General features: G+C 42.1%; 1 protein-coding gene across 1 annotated transcript in view; it reads left to right on the top strand.

Moving 5' to 3' along the window:
• DSTYK (dual serine/threonine and tyrosine protein kinase) overlaps nucleotides 1-19,936 on the top strand; it is a 106,366-nt gene extending 86,430 nt beyond the window's left edge. The window contains exons 10-13 of the mRNA XM_088479618.1: nucleotides 374-487; nucleotides 11,601-11,715; nucleotides 13,824-13,958; nucleotides 14,974-19,936. Coding sequence (XP_088335744.1) covers nucleotides 374-487; nucleotides 11,601-11,715; nucleotides 13,824-13,958; nucleotides 14,974-15,155 — 546 coding nt within the window. The 3' untranslated portion in view covers nucleotides 15,156-19,936. The remainder of the gene's footprint in view (nucleotides 1-373; nucleotides 488-11,600; nucleotides 11,716-13,823; nucleotides 13,959-14,973) is intronic.
• Nucleotides 19,937-20,322: the final 386 nt, after the last annotated feature.

Raw genomic sequence — 20,322 nt, 5'->3', positions numbered from 1 at the left:
GAAATGGATAACTGATATTTTTTGTTCCACATGCGTCTGCATGGCTAAATACAGATGTAAAAACACAAATGTGTGGATATATTTTCGCATTCAACATCATTTTTATTTTTTTGTACCAAAAACCCTTCCCACTCCCCTCCTGTCTTTCTAGACTGTACTTTTGAATAAGAGTGAAAGTAAATGTATTCAGCAGATGATGTATCTGATGAGTAGTTAAAAATTATTTATTAACTGTATACAACTGCATTTATTTTTTTTACTTTTTTTTAATTTTATCTATCTAATTTATTTATTTTTTTTCTTCTTTCTTGGATCCTCATGTATGATGCCAATATGTAGTCCATGCTCTTCAGGAAGGTTGTTTTCTTCTCAGGTTGGACTTCCACAGGAAACGTTGTTGCAGATTGCGTTAGATGTGGTGGAGGGCATCCGTTTTCTGCACAGTCAGGGCCTGGTCCACAGAGATATCAAACTGAAGAATGTCCTGGTAAGAAGTAATAAGCATAAACTTGGAAGTAATTTTAAATCCCTTTAATATGGGAGTACTATTGGTGATCATTTGGTGTCTAAATAAAACTTGGCTGAGTTACATTTATTTATCATGGAACTGCAGAAATACCTAAACTATCAAAAGACTGGGAAATTGTAATCTCCTGTAAATCGGACATCTGCAAACCTGAATTTTTGTTCTGTTCTCCTTAAAGTATCACTAAATTCACATTGAGCAATTTAATACATATTTCACAGGCGTGTATATAAGCGCAACCTTTGGTTCTCAGTTAAGGTGTCCTCCAGATTCTCAAGTGTAGGTCTAACTCTCTGCAATTGGATTCTAATATACATACATAGATATTATGATTAACCAATATGTACATAAATAGACCTAAAGTATATACGTAATAAAAAAAAAAATCTGTTACATTACACTTGGTTGCGAATTCTTTTATTCATCCTGCTTAGAATGCATTTGATAGAGCTTCATTGACCTTTATAACATGCTGTCTACACTGTCCATACCAGAAACTGGGAAATGCACTTGCATAATTTCCTCTAAGTTTGCAGCATGATATCCTTGGGGGATTTCGCAAGTAGCTCTGTTTATTACCAAGCTTGAAAGTGTATATATGCCCTGTACAGATGTGTCCTCGTACACCTAGGGGCAAAGTTACTAAGTTTCGAGTTTGGTCGAGGTGTTTTTTTTTTTTTAATAATTTTTTTTTAAATCTCGATTTGCATTGCAGAATCTTGGGTGATTTTTCCATTTTTCATCTCACAAATTTACTAAGAAATGAGTTTAGCTGAAAGTGAATTTTCCGATGGTGAAGCAGATCGAGATATCTCCCTCAAGTTGCAAGTTTAGATGAGATTACTCACCAGAGATTGCAGTGTTTTCTCTGCAAATCTCTACCGGGCCAGTGCTGGTTTTAAATATAGGGGTAGAAAAATTGCGTAGGGGTCCCCCTATATTTAATACCAGCAACGGACCCAAACTGAACGGGCTGTAATGCCACAGCCAGTGTTTTCCCCAGAAATTTTTTCCAGCCGGGTGGCATTAAAAATTAGCTGGGTGGGAGCCTTCGCAATTATGCGCGCCAGGAAAAGGGGCATCTCCCTTACCAATCCAGCCCGACAGGTCTCAGGCTGCTCCCCCACTGGCTCTCAGTCAAAAGTGCCCATTATGCAGTGCCCCCTGTAGTTTAGCTTTGCCCTTATGAGGTGCCCCCAGGCTGAAGTAGTGCCCCCAGACTGGTCCCTTATGTAGCGCCCCCAGGCTTAAATAGTGTCCCTTATGCAGTGCCCCCAGTATCAGCCCCCCTATGCAGGGTCCCCAGTATCAGCCCCCAGTAGCAGCCCCCCTTATACAGTGACCCCAGTAGCAGCCCCCTTTATACAGTAACGCATACTCACAAAAGGAAAAAAAAATAAACAACTTAGCTGATCCCCGCTCCAGCAGACGACCGCCGCTGTCCGCTGCTCCCGGCCCGCTCTGCACTAAAAGTGTAAAACTAGAAGAAAACTATTGTATTTTACAGTGGAACTACAAGTGCCAGCATGCCTGCCCTTTGGCACTTGTGGAACTGCAAGTGCCAGCAGGCGGCCGTCACCCGTACCCCCACTGTAAAATAAATAGTTAAAACCGAGTAGGGTTCCACTGTAATTTAGGAACCAGCACCAGGCTGCATGGCCTATCCTGGTTTTAAATATAGGGGGGGGAAAATTGTATAGTGGTCCCCCTATATTTAAAACCAGCACAGGACCCAAACTGACCGGGGTGTAATGCCACAGCCGGGAGACCCTTTTACCGGGTCTCCATGGCCAAAGCATTAACACTACTTTGTGCCAAGGATCAGTCCCTTCCACAGCAACAGACATTAGCCAAGGCCTCCAAGCCTAGGGCCAAACAGACCTGGGCTACTAGACGTCCACCTGCCAAGTCTGTGGACAAGCCTGGTAGGGCGGGAGGCCAAATTGTTAAATTCGCAGAGGTTAGGCATCAAACCACGTCAGATACCTGGGTAAGAGAAGTGGTCTCCCACGTATACGCCCTCTCCTTCCCTTAGGCGACCCCCCCTCCTCCCCTCCCAGTTATTTTGCACAGGTCCTCCCTCAGACCCAACCAAGGCCCTGCTGCTCCACAAAACCCATTCAGTTCTTACTGAATTCAGGAGTGATAATTTGGGTCCCCTCCTCCCAACGGGGCAAGGGCTGCTATTCTACCCTTTTCTTAGTTAAGAAGCCCAATGGGGCTCATCGGCCTCTCCTCAATCTCAAATCTCTGAACAAGTCTGGGTGCCCAAGTTTCATATGGAAACTCTCCGTTCTATTATCCTAGCTATGGTGCCTGGAGATTTTATGGTATCCCTGGACATTCAGGACGCTTACCTACATGTACCTAATAGCGCCTTCTCATCAACAATATCTCCGCTTTGCTAAACTACAACATCATTACCAATTTCAGCCTCTGCCGTTTGGCCTCTCAACGGCCCCATGGGTCTTTACCAAGATCATGGCAGTTATGGCGACCTCTTTGTCGTCCAAAGGATCAGATTGCTCCAATACTTGGATGATCTTTTGCTGTTGGCAAGCTCCCCAGGGACTCTTCAACGCCATCTGCAGGTAACCATTACCGTTCAACAAATGCACGGTTGGCTGATCAACTGGAAAAAGTCTTCCTGGACACCCTCTCAAAGAATGGTATATTTTGGAGTCCTCCTGTACTCTCGGGTTCAGAGAATCTTCCTGACTGCAGACAAGATTTAAGCACTACAGTACAGTTTACGCAGACTGCTTCACAGTCGCAGAGTGTCGATTCACTCTGCAATGCAGGCCTTGTGATCCATGGTGTCCACCTTCGTCATGGTGGAGTTCGCCCAGTTTCACTCCAGGCCCCTACAACACCTGATCCTCTCCAGGTGGAATGGGCTACCCTATCTGCTCATTTACCAGCCAATGAGCCTCCCCCAGAGTTTCAACTGTCCCTAGCCTGGTGGCTACGGACTCCCCATTTGAACCAGGGTTGTCCCTTTTTGGATCCCAAACTGGGCTCTCCTCACCACAGACTCAAGCCTCAGAGGGTGGGGCACAGTAACTGGCCAACACTCCTTCCAGGGCCGATGGTCCCCAGTTGAGGCAATGTTGCCAATCAACATCCTGGAACTTTGAGCCAGAGTGAGAGCTTTGTAGATGGCTCAGAGTATTCTGAAAAAACAGGCCAGTACAAGTACAGTCCGACAACGCCATGGCTGTGGCCTACCCCAATCATCAAGGGGGCACTCGAAGTCAATCAGCAAGGACAGAAGTGTCCCGCATACTCACATGGATCCTTTGTGCAAGCGTACCTAGAAGAATTTAATGCTGTTTTGAAGGCATGGGTGGTCACACCAAATATTGATTTGATTTTAGATCTCTGTTCATTCACTTTGCATTTTGTTAATTGATAAAAATGAACTATTAACACTTCTGTTTTTTTGTCACACTTGCGTTTGCACAGTATTGTATGTTTTTGTGAATTCTATTGGTAAATCTTTTGTTGAGGTGTGTGTGTAAAATATCTATCTTATATAGAAAATTAATTGGTAATTTTTGTCTGGTTATGTATTCGGACACCCCTGCACCAATTGAGATGAAACAAACGAAAGGTGGTCCAGTTGGATCCTGGCCAGATTTTAGGAGGGGGGTGGATACAGTATCGCTAGGGGAGGTAATCTCAGGTCTTGTAAAATGGCAATGTTCCAGATGGATGTGTCGCGCTCTCAGGCTCACCAGAGCGGTAGACTGTAGCGGCAGCGGTCAGCCTTGTATTAGCTGTAGGTGTCACCTGGTATCTCTGAATGCTGTGTATGGCAAATCCCTTTTAAGCTGTATTTGGTGGTTAGTGCTCACACACCATAGCAGTGTTTGTACTGCTCATTGGAGTCCCAGATCACAAAAGCGCTGTGTGTTCTGGTCTGTGGGAAAAGCCGGTATATGCTGTATGGGCTGTAATGGCAGGTAGAATACATCAATCCTACACCCTATACACTGATTTCAGTCTGCTCAACGCGTTTCCGTGTCTATGGACACCTTCGTCAGGAGCTCCTACAGCTAATACAAGGCTGATCGCTGCCGCTACAGTCTGCCTGCTGTGGTGAGCCTGAGAGCGCAACACATCCATCTGGGACATTGCCGTTTTCCGAGACCTGAGATTACCTCCCCACGCGGCACTGTATCTACCACGGATTCAGATTTTTTAACCCCGGGGGCTCTCTGAAAATGGAGAGGGACTGAAGTCGTAAGTAGCAAACAAGGCAATCTCTACATACTATTGCACATACATACAGAGAATGAACTTTAAAGCCCAATATTAACAGTTAGCTGTGCAAACTACAGACAATTCTTCAAAACCACCCCGGGACTCAGTTTGGATTCTTTCATTTTTTTTTTCAGTGTCCACACAGTTGCAGTCTTTAGATTGCAACTTAGGGCCATCTTCAATTAGGTGCGGAAATCTGTTTTCGGCAAAATTTTTTGCCGGTGACGTCATTTTGCCAGGCGAAAACTTATCCCCATATTCAATTGTGGTGTCTTTTCGCCAGTGCGGAAACTCAATCTATTTGTGTAGGCAAAAAAGATTCATGAAATATGTCGGAAAAAAGTCCAGAATTGTGGTTTTGGGGTGCAAAGGTGGGGAAACCACCCTGCACCCTTAGGACAGGTCCCCAAAGGTAAACTGCATCAAAAAAATCCTTAAATTTAAAGAACACCCCAAAAAATGACTTTGAAAAAGGGGGCAAAAAAGTTCAAAGTTGGGAAGTCCAACTTAAAAAGTAGCTAAATAGTCTTTGGATGGGTCTACAAATATGGGGGTGTTTTTTTTTTTTTATTACAGAAAATGCGTTTTTCACATTTTTTTTTAAACAACTACTTATTTTCACCCAAAGAAAACTGCTATTCTTCACCACTTGTGCAAATACGCTAGTGAGAGCATTTAAGTACCCCTAATACCTTCAGCAGGGCTATTCGGGGGCATCTACCATGATCCCCAATGTTAGTGCATCTTTCTTCTTCGGGTTCCATAGGGTCCACAGGAACTACCTTGGGATATATAGTTGGATAGCATCCAATGCACCAAACGGCAAAGCTTTGGAGCTCCTAGCATGCACCGGTCCCCCTCCGTATATACCCTAGCCACAGGCATTCAGTTGTTTTCGTTTGGTGCAGCAAGATGCACCTGTTTGAACAGTGGGACTGTGCAGGCAGTCCCTAGCTTCTTTTTTAATTTTTTTTATATAGTTTAGTGGTGTAGGCGCCGTATGACGCCTACACTGCGACTCCTCATTATTAGTAAATATATTTTATACATTATAATTTTTGTATTAGTGGTGATTTGTTCCTATCAGTTCTCTTGGAAATATTTTTATTAGCGCAGATATTCACTATTTTCTTTATTTCTGGGTGTGCCTGTTTGTCAGGTGTATGTGTGCTGCCACAGGCACATTGATTTATTCTGCTGCTCAGTTCTACGTATTTTGTGTTGAATTTTTATAATGTACATTGATGAACATTTAATTTTATATAGATTCACATAATTTAAATGGCGCTGAGTTTTTTTATTTTGTGTCTATTGATACAAAAGTCGCATTGTTGCATGTATAAGGTGTCCATTTATGAACATTGATTTATATCATGTCTGAAGGTAATAAGCAGGATGAGAGACCAGTGGGTCTATCTTGTAAATTCTTTTCTACAAGCCTGTCCGTTCAGGATGTGGATGGAATATGTGGCAGATGTAGCAAAATATTTCTGGATGTATCTGTACCAGTAATGGAGCCACAGGCGGTTACTATCACGCCTCAGGTGTTGTCCTATCTTATAGGCAAAGCCACTGAGGTACGGGCTCCAGCTGTGGGGCCACAGGTAGTGCCTCAGGCTGTAGGGTACCCTCAGCATATGCATCCTGTATATATGCCACCTATGAATCCCTGTTGGGATTATTCTGCGTCGCACTCTAGTCAGAGCGTATTGCCATCCTCTGTTTCTCCACAGATGGAGATCCCAGTTGGGGTAAAGAAGCAGAGGCATAAGGAGAAAAGGTCTCGTCAGGTGTCGCACATTGACTCAACTACCTCGTCAGACTCTGAAAGAATACAGAGTTCTGAATCTGCCTCTGAAATAGAGGGATATCCGGTTGTGGATGTTCCCTCTCTGGTTAGAACTAGCCTCAACATAAAGGAGGTAGAGGAAGCTGCTCTGACAGATGATGAGCCAGTATTTAGACGCCAGGTGGTTTTCTTAGGTCAGGGCAACTGACGAATCTCATGTTGGAGGCTTGGGAGACTCCTAATAAGCATTTTTCAGCCACTAAGAATTTGGCCTCTCGATACCCATTTGCTCCAGGAGCATGTAGCAAATGGGAACTTCCAGCTACAATAGATGCGCATGTGACCAGATTGGTCAAAATTGCTACATTGCCTATTCCTGCAGCATCCTCATTAACAGACGCTAAAACAGAAATGTGGATAATCCTCTAAAATCAATGTTTTCATTGTCAGGAGCTGTTACCAGGCCAGCTACGGCTGTTGCCTCGGTGGCAAAGGCGATGTAGGGCTGGATTAAGGCACTAGAGACGTCCATAGGGGACCCATCTCAATTACAAGAAGCATCTATGTATATGGTGGAAGCAGGAATTGACACAGGTGTTTTAGTGTCTAGAATCTCGGCCAAGTCGGTGGCAGCCAGAAGATCTCTCTGGCCCAAGACTTGGAAGGCAGATGCAGGGTCCAAGAAGCCTCTGGAGTCATTACCCTTCTCAGGGAAAGTACTGTTTGGTGCAGGTTTGGATGAGAAAATTACTTCCCTGGCAACGCCAAGGGCTGTGGAATTACCATCCACATCTACCTATAAGAGGCAGCCATACCGGTCCTTTTGTCCACCAAGCAGGACAAGGAAACTGTCCTCGGCCAAGTGGCAAGAGGGCGCAGTCCAAGGGGTCTTGGGCAGCCAAACGCCCTCCTTCCAAACCAGATGGTAAGCCCATGGTTTGATGAGACGGGCCTCCCCCTGAAGGATGCCCGGGTGGGGGGGCCGACTGTTGCAGTTTACTCAGGCCTGGCATCAGATGCTTGGGTACGAGAGCTGGTCTCTTAGGGGTATAACATCACGTTCCTCAGGCAACCCCCTCCAAAGGTTTGTGGGCACAACACTTCCCATAGACCCGGTCAGGGCTACGGCCTACCGGGAGTCTATGGGGGTCCTGCTAGAATCGGGGATTATAGTCCCTGTGACGCAACATGTTTTCTAGTTCAAAAACCCAATGGGTCACACCGCCTAATATTGAATCTGAAATCTCTCAACAGATTTATCAAAGTACCCAAATTTCGGATGGAAACTTTGCAGACAATTATATTGGCAATGGAGCCTGGGGACTTCATGATCTCTCTAGATCAGTGGTGTCAAACTCGGGACCTTCAGCTACAAATGGAACTACACATCCCAGCATGCACTGCCAGAATTTTGTTATTAGGGCTTGCTAAAACTGTGGCAGGGCATGCTGGGATATGTAGTAGTCCCACAGCGGCTGGAGGGCCCGAGTTTGACACCACTGCCCTAGATATACAAGATGCATATCTGCATGTCCCGATTACAAAATCTCACCTTCCAGCCTTTCTCAGGTTGGAAGTAGATCAACAACACTCAGTTTCAGGCTTTACCTTTCAGGCTAGCCACACCTCCCCGGGTATTCATCAAAATAATGGCAGTCAGGATACTCCCATATCTAGACGATCTCCTGATTTTGGCACAATCACAGGATATGTTGCAATGCCATCTGCAGATGACCATTGCCTGCTTACAAGAGCACGGCTGGATAATCAATTGGAAGAAGTCGTCACCATCTCCAACCCAGCAAATGGTGCACTTAGGGGCATGGCTGGACTCTCTGGGACAGAGGATTCTTCTACCAGAAGGCAAGATTGTAACACTGCAGACTCGAGTGCACAAGCTTCTTTGCAAGCAATCAGTGTCAGTGCACTTGGCGATGCAGGTACTGGGCTCCATGGTAGCAACATTCGACATGATGGCTTATGCCCAGTTCCACTCCAGGTCCCTACAGTTGTGGATCCTGGCCCAGTGGGATGTTCCATATCATCAGATAAAAATCCAGATGGTACACATCTCGCCGGAGGTTTGCCTCTCCCTAGCCTGGTGGCTGGAGATCTCATTTAAACCAGGGTCGTCCGTTAAGGCATCCCGGAATGGGTACTTCTCACCACGGACGCAAGTCTACGAGGATGGGGAGCCGTGACGGGTCATCATACCTTTCAGGGAAGGTGGACAGACCAAGAAAGTAATCTACCAATAAACCTATTGGAGCTTTGGGCAGTGTACATATATTGGCACAGGACCTTCTAAAAAGCAGGCCTGTACAGATTCAGTCCACAAATGCGACAACAGTGGCCTATATAAACCATCAGGGAGGCACACGAAGTCCAGCAGCCATGAGAGAAGTAGCAAGGATTTTGCTATGGGCGGAATACCATCTGCCAGCAATATCGGCAATTTGCATATCTGGTATACTCAACTGGGAAGCGGACTTTCTAAGTCACCAGGACATATATGCTGGGGAATGGGCTCTTCATCCGGAGGTATTTCAGATCCTGGGGGACAGGTCGGGGATACCAGACGTAGACCTCCATGGCATCTCGTCACAACCACAAAGTCCCCAGGTACGGGTCCAGGACAAGAGACCCCTCAGCAGCCTTTGTGGATGCTCTGGCGGTGAGGTGGGACTTCAGGTTGGCATATCTGTTTCCTCCAATCTCCCTCCTCCCAAGAGTCGACAGAAAATTCAAACAGGAAGGCGGCAGAATGATTCTAATAGCTCCTGTCTGGCCCAGGAGGCATCGGTTCTCGGATCTGACACGTCTGTCAATAGACAGGCTATTTCCACTGCCCCTGCGGAAGAACTTGTTAGTACAGGGTCCCTGCTTATACCGGGAGTTACCTCAACGGCTTTGACGGCTTGGCTCTTGAGTTTTCCGTCTTAAAGGCCAAGGGGTTTTCTCCTTCAGTAATGCAGACTATGCTGAGAGCCAGAAAGCCAGCTTCAGCTCGCATTCATCACAGGATTTGGCGGTCATATTTTTGTGGTGTTCTAACAAGAAATATGACCCTAAGATATTTACAGTATCCAGGATACTTGGTTTTCTCCAGGCCGGATTAGACTTAGGTCTTCGCCTAGCTACCATTGGAGTCCAGGTTTCGGCTTTGACTGTTTGGTTCCAGCGCAAGATTGCACCTCTGCCGGATGTTAGAACATTCATGCAGGTGGTACTGCGACTGCAACCTCCTTTCCTCCCACCGGTAGCACCATGGGATTTGTCTTTGGTTCTCAGGGCTCTGCAGACGTATCCCTTTGAACCCCTGGATAAGGTGGACTTAAGATGGTTGACTGCGAAGATGCTGTTTCCCCTAGCTATCTCTTCAGCTTGCAGAGTCTCTGACTTAGCAGCCCTGTCTTGTCGCTCTCCATATTTGGTGTTCAATTCAAATAGAGCTGTCCTCCGTACTAAGGCGGGTTACCTTACAAAGGTGGTTTCTCATTTTCATATTAATGAGGAATTTGTTGTCCCAGCCTTTAATTCTTCAGATTTATCTTCAGGTGAGGCTTCCCTTGATGTGGTTTGAGCCCTCTGGAAGTCTGATGCACTATGTGTTATATGGTTTTCACAAGAGAGGTTGGCCAGCAAACAAACAAACCTTGTCTCGCTGGCTTCGTATGACCATCTCGCAGGTCTATACGCGGGCTGATCTCCCTGTTCCAAATAAGGTGACAGCCCATTCCACTCGGTCTGTTGGACCATTGTGGCCGGTAAGACGGGGGGCCTCTGCTGAACAACTCTGCAAGGCCGCCACCTGGTCTTCCGTGAGCACGTTCATAAAGTTCTATGCTTTTGATACGTATGCCTCCCAGGATGCTTTCTTTGGGCGGCGGATTCTCCTATCTGCTCAGGAGCATCCCCACCCTTAGGAGTACTACTTTAGGACATCCCAAGGTAGTTCCTGTGGAGCCTATGGAACCCGAAGAAGAAATGTAGAATTATGGTATAACATACCTTTTGATGATTTTTCTTTGAGGTCCACAGGACACCCACCCTGACACAACTGGCCTCAGATGGACTTGTTCTTAAACTTTGCATCACAGATTCCCTCTTCACTTGTTGAGTGTCTTCTGGTGAAATTTTTCTTCCTTCTCCACTCTCTGCCTCTTTCAGCAAGGCTTGGTGACTAACTGCCTGTGGCTGGGGGCGGGGTATATAGTGAGGAGGACCGGTGCATGCTGGGAGCTTCAAAGCTTTGCTGTTTGGTGCAATTTGGATGCTATCCAACTATATATCCCAAGGTAGTGCCTATGGACCTCGAAGAAAAATAATGATCAAATGGTATGTTATATTTTGGGGGGTGTCAGGCTGTTTTTACCAAATCTGACAGCACTTTTCGCCTGTTAGCGTTTCGCCGGTAGCAGTTTTCGCCACTTTCTAATTGAATACGGTGATAAGCGGGGACGCGCGCGATACTTTTTCGCATGGAAAACCAGCGATGACGGCAAAGTATGGGACTTTTCGCACCTAATTGAATACGGCCCTTTGTTGCTATCTCTATTGCAGAGTGTAACACTATTTATTCATCAAATCATTGGACGATTTTATACTGCATTATATTTGACAGAGAATACTGATGTGTTGAATGTTCAATATACTTATTAAAGTTTTATATTTTAATGTTTAATTGTATTTGTGTGGGAGCATATGTGTGTTTTTGAGCGCTCAGCCAATATTTTCTTGATATTTATTTCAAAGACCTGGCACAATTCTTAATTGGCAGCTGCACTCAAATAATAGGTTAACTCTGGTGGCTCTGAATGACAGCATACATATATATTTTTCTACAATAAATGAAAGCAAATGTCTGCTTGACCGTTAACAATACTGGTGATTTGCTACATGGTAAAGGACTAAACGGCTGCATTAAAAGAGGAGAGAGATACGGATGTATTTTGGTTTTAGAAGTGTGTGGTAGGGAAAAGTTAGTACATTTAATTAGAAGTAGGTTGTCTCTTACAGCTGGACAAGAAGAACAGAGCAAAGATCACTGATTTGGGATTCTGCAAACCAGAGGCCATGATGTCTGGCAGCATTGTGGGAACTCCTATACACATGGCTCCCGAACTCTTTTCAGGTAAACGCATGAGGGCATTGGCATAGATTTCACCAATTTCAACTGTATTAGCTTTTTTCTGAAGACTGATGTGAGGCAAGCAATAACTTGAGGAATATGATAGCTGACTGAATAGTACAGAAGATGGCTACAAACTTGCTATTGCACTTTATTGTTTAAGCTTCAGCATGTGTGTAGGTTTGTGTGTATGTACGTATATATGTGTGTATACACACACACACACACACACACACACACACACGTACGACAAATTCTGGTGACCAGATTTTGCAAGGAGAGCGGAAGCAGACCCTCGTCAGCCCCAGTGCAAATTAGTGTCTGTAGTATTGCAGTGGTCATTTCATGCACAGGAGTGCGTGTGCTGAGCGTCTCCTGCGGTGACTGCTGTCTGTCCGTCCTGGCCTGCGCTGGCTTCTCCTGTACGTCCCAGCCTGCGCTGACTCATCCTCTCCATCCCGGGCCTGCTGTGACTCCTGCTGTCTGTCCCAGTATGTGCTTATCCTCCTGTACGTCCCAGCTGTCTGCTGTATCCTAACTCCGGCTACATAGACCCTCTTACCGGAGAGCTTTGTGTGGCCAGGGATTGCGGAGCGGCTTCAGAGGGATAGTGGTATGACCACGAGGGGAGCGGCATGGCTGCAGAGGAGTGGGGGGGGGGTGTTTGCCCTGGGGGGAAGCTGCACAGCAATGTCGCTGCACAGTGGTGGTTTGTCTAGGGGTAACCCCTCAGTATTGTGGCTGTGGGGGTTGGTTGCCTGGGTGGTAGGTGCTCAGGAATGTGGCCCTGGGGGAAGCTGTGCAGAGCAGTGAGGGGGCCTCCATTTTACTATATCCATTCAACTATGTACATTTTGTGGACTAGTATAGTGTGTAGAACAGTTGCATAACACAGAGCTGTGCTCCACACACTATTTCTTTTTTTTCTATTGCGGCGGTCTGGCTCCTACACTTTCATCCTGGCTCTTAGAATTTAGAAAAAATTGTCAAGCCCTGCACTAGGGGACATTTATGAAACTGTTTCTTATCTTGTGAACTGTTGCGTCTGAGTTTTTTTTTTTTTTTTTTTTTATTGTGGGTAACATACCTTGTATTTGGTTAATAACTGCATTAACAGCTTGCATCACTGGCACCTAATCTTCAGTGAGAATCTAATTCAGACTAAGGAGTCAATTTAGCTAAGAGCAGGTTTTTCCAAAACAAGATTGTTTCAATAAATTTGCATACATTGCACAAATGCGCACACCTGAGAAATGTGAGATTCAATTAGAAATGCCAATTTGTGGTACTTGTGGCAAGGTTGCGTGAGTTTTATAGAAAATGTGACCTGGGACAAGTGCATGAAATAGTGGGGAAACCATCCTGGACCCCAAATAAGTGACGACTGAGATAGCAGGACCATATAGAAGGCCATAAGGAAAGTGCTGGAGGTTTTTAAAAGGTATCAAATGGATGATTGTTTTGCACTTCTTAGTAATGGTTGAAAAATGATAGCCAACAAGTGTTTTGGTTTTTTTCCCAGCAAATTAGTCTTATCAACATTTTGGGGTACAGAAAATGTTTGTATAGTAAATTTGTAACTTTTTGTATATAATTTTCGTAAACAAATTTGAAAAATCCTTTTACCTATCATTTGCATTATTCCAAAACACCTCTCCCATCAATACAACCCCTCCTAGTATCTGTTTTTATTGGCCAAATTATGCTATTTAAACCCCTCCAAGTTCATGATTATTCATTTGGGGGGGGGTTTACCAGAGGTTCTGTACTGTCCCAACATTTTTACTTTTAAAAGTAAAGATTTCCCCTACCATTTCACCTGCTCAGGAGGCTGCACACAAAAAACATGAATTTCCTCTGAAAAATCAGTGTGAGTTTGGAATCTAATTGCAATTTGAATTTGCTGTGAGAATGGCTTGCAGGACCCAACTTGCACCTTGAAATTAAATTGAGCCCTAAATTTATGTATTAACAGGTTGTAGTGGTGGTTGGTTGTGTGGGTTTTTTTTTTTTTAATCTAGATCTATCACTAATATATTACGCATCGCTCCTTGTTTGGTAAGCTCAATATTTAATGACTGTAGCCTATGTCTTTGTTTTATCACTTACAGGAAAATATGACAATTCTGTTGATGTTTATGCATTTGGTATCCTGTTTTGGTATATATGCTCTGGATCAATCAAACTTCCGGAGGCGTTTGAGAGATGCTCAAGCAAAGATCATTTATGGAACAACGTAAGAAAAGGTAAAGGGTCTACTGCAGAAGATAATCCCAATACCTACAATTAGCCCAACCCAAACAAGAGGATAAAAGTGAGAAAACATCTAAAAGATCAATACAGGAAGGGAACCTTTCAATTCATAATAACTGGCTCATTTACCTCAATAAATACCACTCTGTAGTTTAGAAGACCTTTCTCATATGGTATAACCATAATGTGGCATTTAGCCATTCTCAAAGACTGTAGAGATCTAATGTCTGAGCATGGCCTGTTTAGCCACTGTGACAGAAAGGGCATAAGATAAGATTAGTGATAGAGGTTTGTGCATTTCATAAGGTAAAATCTAAAAAAAAAAGGAAAAACTCCAGCATCTTTCGTTAGTCTGAGGCCAGGCTAGCATTAAGGTAGGACAAGAGCTTGGGCTAGAATCTAGCCATGATTTTGCAATGGACCTGCGCACTATAGTGTAAATGATACAATAACTAAGTGTGCTGCTGCACTAATGGATGTCTGACATCATCCGTATAGTGATACAAGAAAATATCTTTAGCCTTTCTAGTCCTAAGAAGATAATAGTTGTGCGCAGCACTTGAACTCAATCTTTTTCTAGAATCTAGCCATAAATTAAGAGGGTGTCATTAGGAGGGAGACATTAGGGACAGTCACCTGTTTCAATATTCACAAAACGTTTGGTATGGGCAGGTGAAACATTGAAAATTCAAAAATTAGATTCTGCTGCTGAGACCAAGACCATCATAGTGTCAGTATGCGAAAACAGTGTCAAAATTCGACAGCTCGGGTTGCTCCTTATGCGACATCTCGGTACTCTCCCATAGGGAGGACACTGTTGTATCAATAAGGTCTAGATATAAGTAACATACATAATATTTATGTGCTCTGGTAAGACTCAAAAGCGCACCCAGGGTATCAGAGCCCTGAGTGGTGCCCGAGACAAATAAAAGTACATTTTTATAAAATTACAAACCCTATAGTTTATTTTAATTCATGTATGACATCACATCACTTCTTCCTGTGCAGGTGTGCGTCCAGAAAGGCTGCCTATCTTTGATGAGGAGTGTTGGAAGCTGATGGAAGCATGCTGGAATGGTGACCCCTCTCTACGGCCACTCCTGGGCATTGTGCAACCCATGTTGCATGGCATCATGGACAGACTTTGCCACCGTCAAGAGTCTAACAAAACCCTAGAAGATTCTACATGAATGCTTAAGTTCTATAAAACTTCTGGCTCTATATTGCCATAGAAACAGACTGTTGAGCCTCTGTTCTAGCAGAGGTGAAAACTCCTACTACAGCGCAGCTTTCCTAGCCCTGTGCCTACTGATCTGCAATAGAAAGGAGACTTCTGGAAGCTGAAGATAAGCTATTCAGTTTGCACGGTTCTTGTTTCCATCTTCTGTGCTCCCTCCAACAACGGTGCATGGGTTAAGGTAGATTTGCACCGCTCCGTCTGCAGCAAGCTAAGAAATATCCATGCATTTTTTTGGGATTTGTGAATTTACATGGGCTCACGAGGGTCTGTAAACCAACTCCTATGCACGTTAATGTAATGGATGCTTGTGCTAACAGTATAAATCCTGTATTTTCATGGGTTTGCTTTCTTGACCATCAATTTTACCCTTCCGTGGTCCAAACCTTGTAGAAAATAATGCAGTTGGATTGTACAAGGCATGTCAACAACTCTGCAACATAAATAAATACCCCCTTCCCCTCCCAAAACTATTTTTCCTCCCTAAAGACTTTTCATAATAACATTTTCCTAGACAACCAAACACTGAACAATACAGCAAACCTAATTATCATGCTTCGCTTTTCACACCAATGCTCTTCCCCCACCAAATGGTTTAGTGACGTTTACCATCCTTTCTACTAGTAACACACTAATACAAGCAATGCGTTCCAACCTGTCTTGAATGTGAATTCATAATGCTTGTAGATCTATTCAGCTTTTCTATTTTCATTCTTTTCTCTTTTTTTTTTTTGCTTGCTTACTCTTTATGAGTTAAAGATGTTGCAAATTTTAAATGCACTCTTTTAATGTTTACTTGTGTATATATTTTCTGTCCATTTTAATTTTGTTTAACGTTGGCTCCACTCTGGGAGTAATTAGGTTATATTAAGAGTAGTGTATTCTCGTTAAACATACTGTACATACATACCTTGTTAAATTAACCTAAAACACCTGATGTAGAATGAATTCACTATTTCACTATTCCCAAATCCAATCCCACAATTTGTTTTTCTCTTCGTATAATGTGACCTCAAATGGGGACATTCTGCTGAGCATCTTTGGTTATAAGTTTAGCAATGATGAGAAAGCTAAAGGTTGCGCCTGTGATGTTTGTTTCTTCACCAAGTAGTAAAATCCTTCCAACAAAGGAGTCGGTGGTAATATTATGTACTGTTCTCATTAAATTTTAGTTTTTATAGTCTAAAAACACAAAGGACTAAGGTGTGTAAACAAAAAAATGTATAATAAATAAATGAAGGATCTTAACCTTCAATTTATTTGTCAACTATTTTATTAAAATCTAAGATAATAAAAGGTGCTTTGTTATTAATACAGTGTGTTGAGTTTCCCGTTTAACGTTCAGCAATTGGGAGTAGAGTGCTGCATTTTAGAGAATTTAACAATGTTCTTTATTATAAACTGCCAACAATACTCCTTTTTTGAGGAAACCTTTGACCACATGGCTGAAGTGGACAGCAGCTACATTTATTGGGCAGATGAGTATTATGAATCCCCAGAAAATGCTTTGATTTCTGAATGTAATTAATTTGCATTCCTTTCTGAAATATTGGGTAGTATTTTACTACAAAAGAACACAATTTAAATATTTACTTTCAAATTGAGTCCTATGACCTAATTACTCAAGTATTAATGTATATAGGCTTAAGTATCTTGGCAGGAGGTATATGTAATATGCTTTTAGTAGTCCCTCTCTGGTCAGCGGGCTGTTCAGAGGGCATGAGTGCTATGGTAAACGCTTCCGTCCTCGTATTGTCATTTAGCAATAATTAATCTGTTTTATAGAGAAGATATTTAACAAAGGTTGAAGTCCGAACAATACTACACTTTTAAACATACTTACATCATGGTGTTTGCTGGATCCCCACTTGGCCTCGTAAGTAGTTAAAAATAGCCAATCTCATGTGAATTTCCCATTCATGGGAATGGGAAGTACAGTGTATTGGCAACTACTAGCATATGGCCTCTTTTGAAACCAGGAAGGTGGTCAGCGCAAAGAGTATTGTGGGACAGTTACAAGCACCTGTTGCCATATTCTTATAAAGTATGTTTGACTTTAACATTTGGTGTTTCTGTTTTTTTTTTTTTTTTTACTTTTTTGTCCATGAACACCAAAACAATTTAACATGCTTTTGTGGCTTAATTGACCAGTAAACTTGAAATACAACTTTACTAGGGTTTGCTAGTAACATTCACATTGCATGTAAAAGCCTCCTTATTTTGACGAAGTATACCAGATAAAAGTTTTGGTTTAAATGATACAGTACGAAAACTTTTTCAGGTGTGAAAATGTTAACCGGAACAAAGCTTGTATATACCACTCACATAGGGGAAGATATACTAAGCCTTGGAGCGAGATAAAGTACCAGCCACACAGCTCCTGTAATTTTTCAAACACAGCCTGTAAAGTGACAGGAACTGATAGGTTAGTACTTTTATCTCTCCATTTTCTCTCTCCAAGGCTTAGTACATCTCCCCCATAATGTTTTGTTAAAATGATGCTTTCTTTTACTGGACTAACTTTAATCTCCTGTTTAGTGTCCCTTTTTAAAATTCTACTGCAACCTATTCTAAAGCAAAACGTGGTTTTACTCAGCTAAACGCAAACTGTCAATTTAAGAGTTAAATGGTGTCATTTTTAAGTAGTTACCAGTAATGTAAGTATCCACACCCCGAAGCTTGGAAAGGTTGGAAATATTAGAACAAGACTACACAATATATACTTAGCTTGCTTCTTTCCTAATGCTTGTGAAACTGTTTAATGGCATATTTAACACTTGGCGTTATCCCATTATATATTGCAAGGTATCAACTAATTTACTCCTAATAACCTACATTTAGTTAGCCAATTACATGAAAATCCTAGATATATTAGTTTACATTTAAACTTTAGTTGTACATTTTTTCAATGCAGTGTAAGAATGAACATTTTCTATATGTGCACTACTTCCTAACTGGCAAGCATCATATAATAACGTAACCAAGGCATATACATTTTGTGGCATCTCTGTGCTTTGAAGCTGTTCTTTCCTTAAGAATAGTACAGGTTGAGTCTCCCATATACAAATATTCTGAAATACAGAATATTTTTAGCATGACTGAGATTAGTGAAACCTTTGCTTTTTGATGGTTCAGTTTACACAAACTTTGTTTAAGGCACCAAATTATTAAAAGTATAGTAAAAAAATAACCTTCAGGCTGTGTATAAGGTGTATATGAAACAAATTAATTTAATGTACGTACACAAACTTTGTTTGAGCCACAAAATTATTAAAAATATTGTATAAAATTACCTGCAGGCTGTGTGTATAAGGTGCATATAAAACATGAATGCATTCTGTGTTTAGATTTGGTCCCAAGATATTTCATTATAGTATGCAAATATTCCAAAATACGGAATATTCCAATATTCAAAATACCCCTGGTCCGAAGCATTTTGGAAATGGGAGACTCACCCTGTATTAAGAAATATTCACTTTCTAAGCATATTGTAACATGTACTGCCATGTTACGTCAGATAGGACTTGTAAGTGAATAGCAATGTGACGCAGACTTCAAGTTGTAGTTTAGTGCTGTGTATTTGCCCCTCTTAAGTATGCAGGGGTCCAGGTGACCCACCTGCCAGGATATGGCCCTTGGTACTGAGCCTTTCATATTCTTTTCTGCCTTATACAAGAATATAAAAATACTGAAGACTTGAGTAAAGATTGACTAAATTAATTTAGTCTGTCAAACTTTCCTCAAGTACTATAAATGATATTTCCATGTATTTAAAAATTAAATATATTACAGTATCTTAACAATCAGCACAAATATCCTGTGTTTATGGTGGTTTATATGAAACTTTCAGCAAAGCTTTAGAAAAACAGCAAAATGTCACAGCGTACTTCATATCAGGTGTATTGTATGTTTCTGTTTGTATGAGCTCCTAAACAACTTCATGTCTTGTACTCTTTCTAGTCCGGCTTACTATTGGTCCCAATTACTGGACTGATTGCAGATATTTATAGAAATATTTTACTTAAGAGGGGCAGTGACTCTGCTGCTCTAACTCATGTGTGTTAATCTTCCTCCCCACCTTCTTTATAAAAATGTTTACATGTTTTGCACTTTGAGAGAATCGGGATCTACAACTGCATTCCCTTCTGTTTTGTTTGTGTATATATAATTTTTAATACATACTAGATCGCACTTATGCAGTGATCCCTACTCCACCTTGTTACCCCCATAATTAATGAGGCTATATTCCCTAGTCTTGAAAGTGTAACGTGCTCTCCAAGATATTAAAAGAAGACTTTTCAGAACAGATATTGGGGTCAGAATTGATTACTTTTAACTTCTAAAATAAAGGCATAGCTTTTAAATGTAGTGTTTACAACTGGACTGTTTTTAAAGTTTAAAATTACTGTAGTCATGTAAAAACATAATTTTGTGGCTCATGTATTCTAATGTAGGAAAAATGGTCTAAATAAATTCACCCTTAAGTATTTTATTCAGTTATATGGTGCATATACATTTAGTTATCCTAGAGATTGCAAGCCCATTCAGGTGTTACAAAATCCCTGTTGTGCTCTGAATTAATGTTTCTGCCCCTCTCCTGCAGAACACTACATATCCTCATTCAACTGTAATTGTGTATTTTGTAATCTGCCACTGGTGTGTTTTTTTTTTTTTTTAAATACTATGTTAAATAGTTAGACTTCACACTGTATTGTACGATTTATCATTAAACTACTTAACTAGAAAACTGCTTGTTTTTTATTTTTTTTTGTAACCTTCTATGTTTGATCCACTCATAGGTGAACTTTCCTGGCTTGTGTGGCTGTTATACATGTACATAGTTTTTTGCAATATTTTAAAAAATTACTATTTTACAATTAGGGTGTATTTATCAAGTGGTGATGAGTCCTTTTGCAGGCTGAGAAATGGCTTGATCATAGAGTCCCCATTTAATAAAGGGTTAAAGCCAGATAGATCAAATTTCTTAAACCTTGCGCTACTTTCCACACTTCACCGCCATCCACATAGACTTCTATGGGGACGATGGCTTAATTTATCATACGTTACCTAGAACTGGCAATGAGCAACCTGCAAAACCAGAAAGGCTTTGCTAGGTCCCC

This window comes from Taudactylus pleione, unplaced genomic scaffold, assembly GCF_031769625.1.
Source record: "Taudactylus pleione unplaced genomic scaffold, aTauple2 ptg000242l, whole genome shotgun sequence".
Classification (NCBI taxonomy): domain Eukaryota; kingdom Metazoa; phylum Chordata; class Amphibia; order Anura; family Myobatrachidae; genus Taudactylus; species Taudactylus pleione.
Note: the sequence above shows the minus strand (reverse complement) of the source record. Positions and strands in the feature narration are given on the sequence as shown.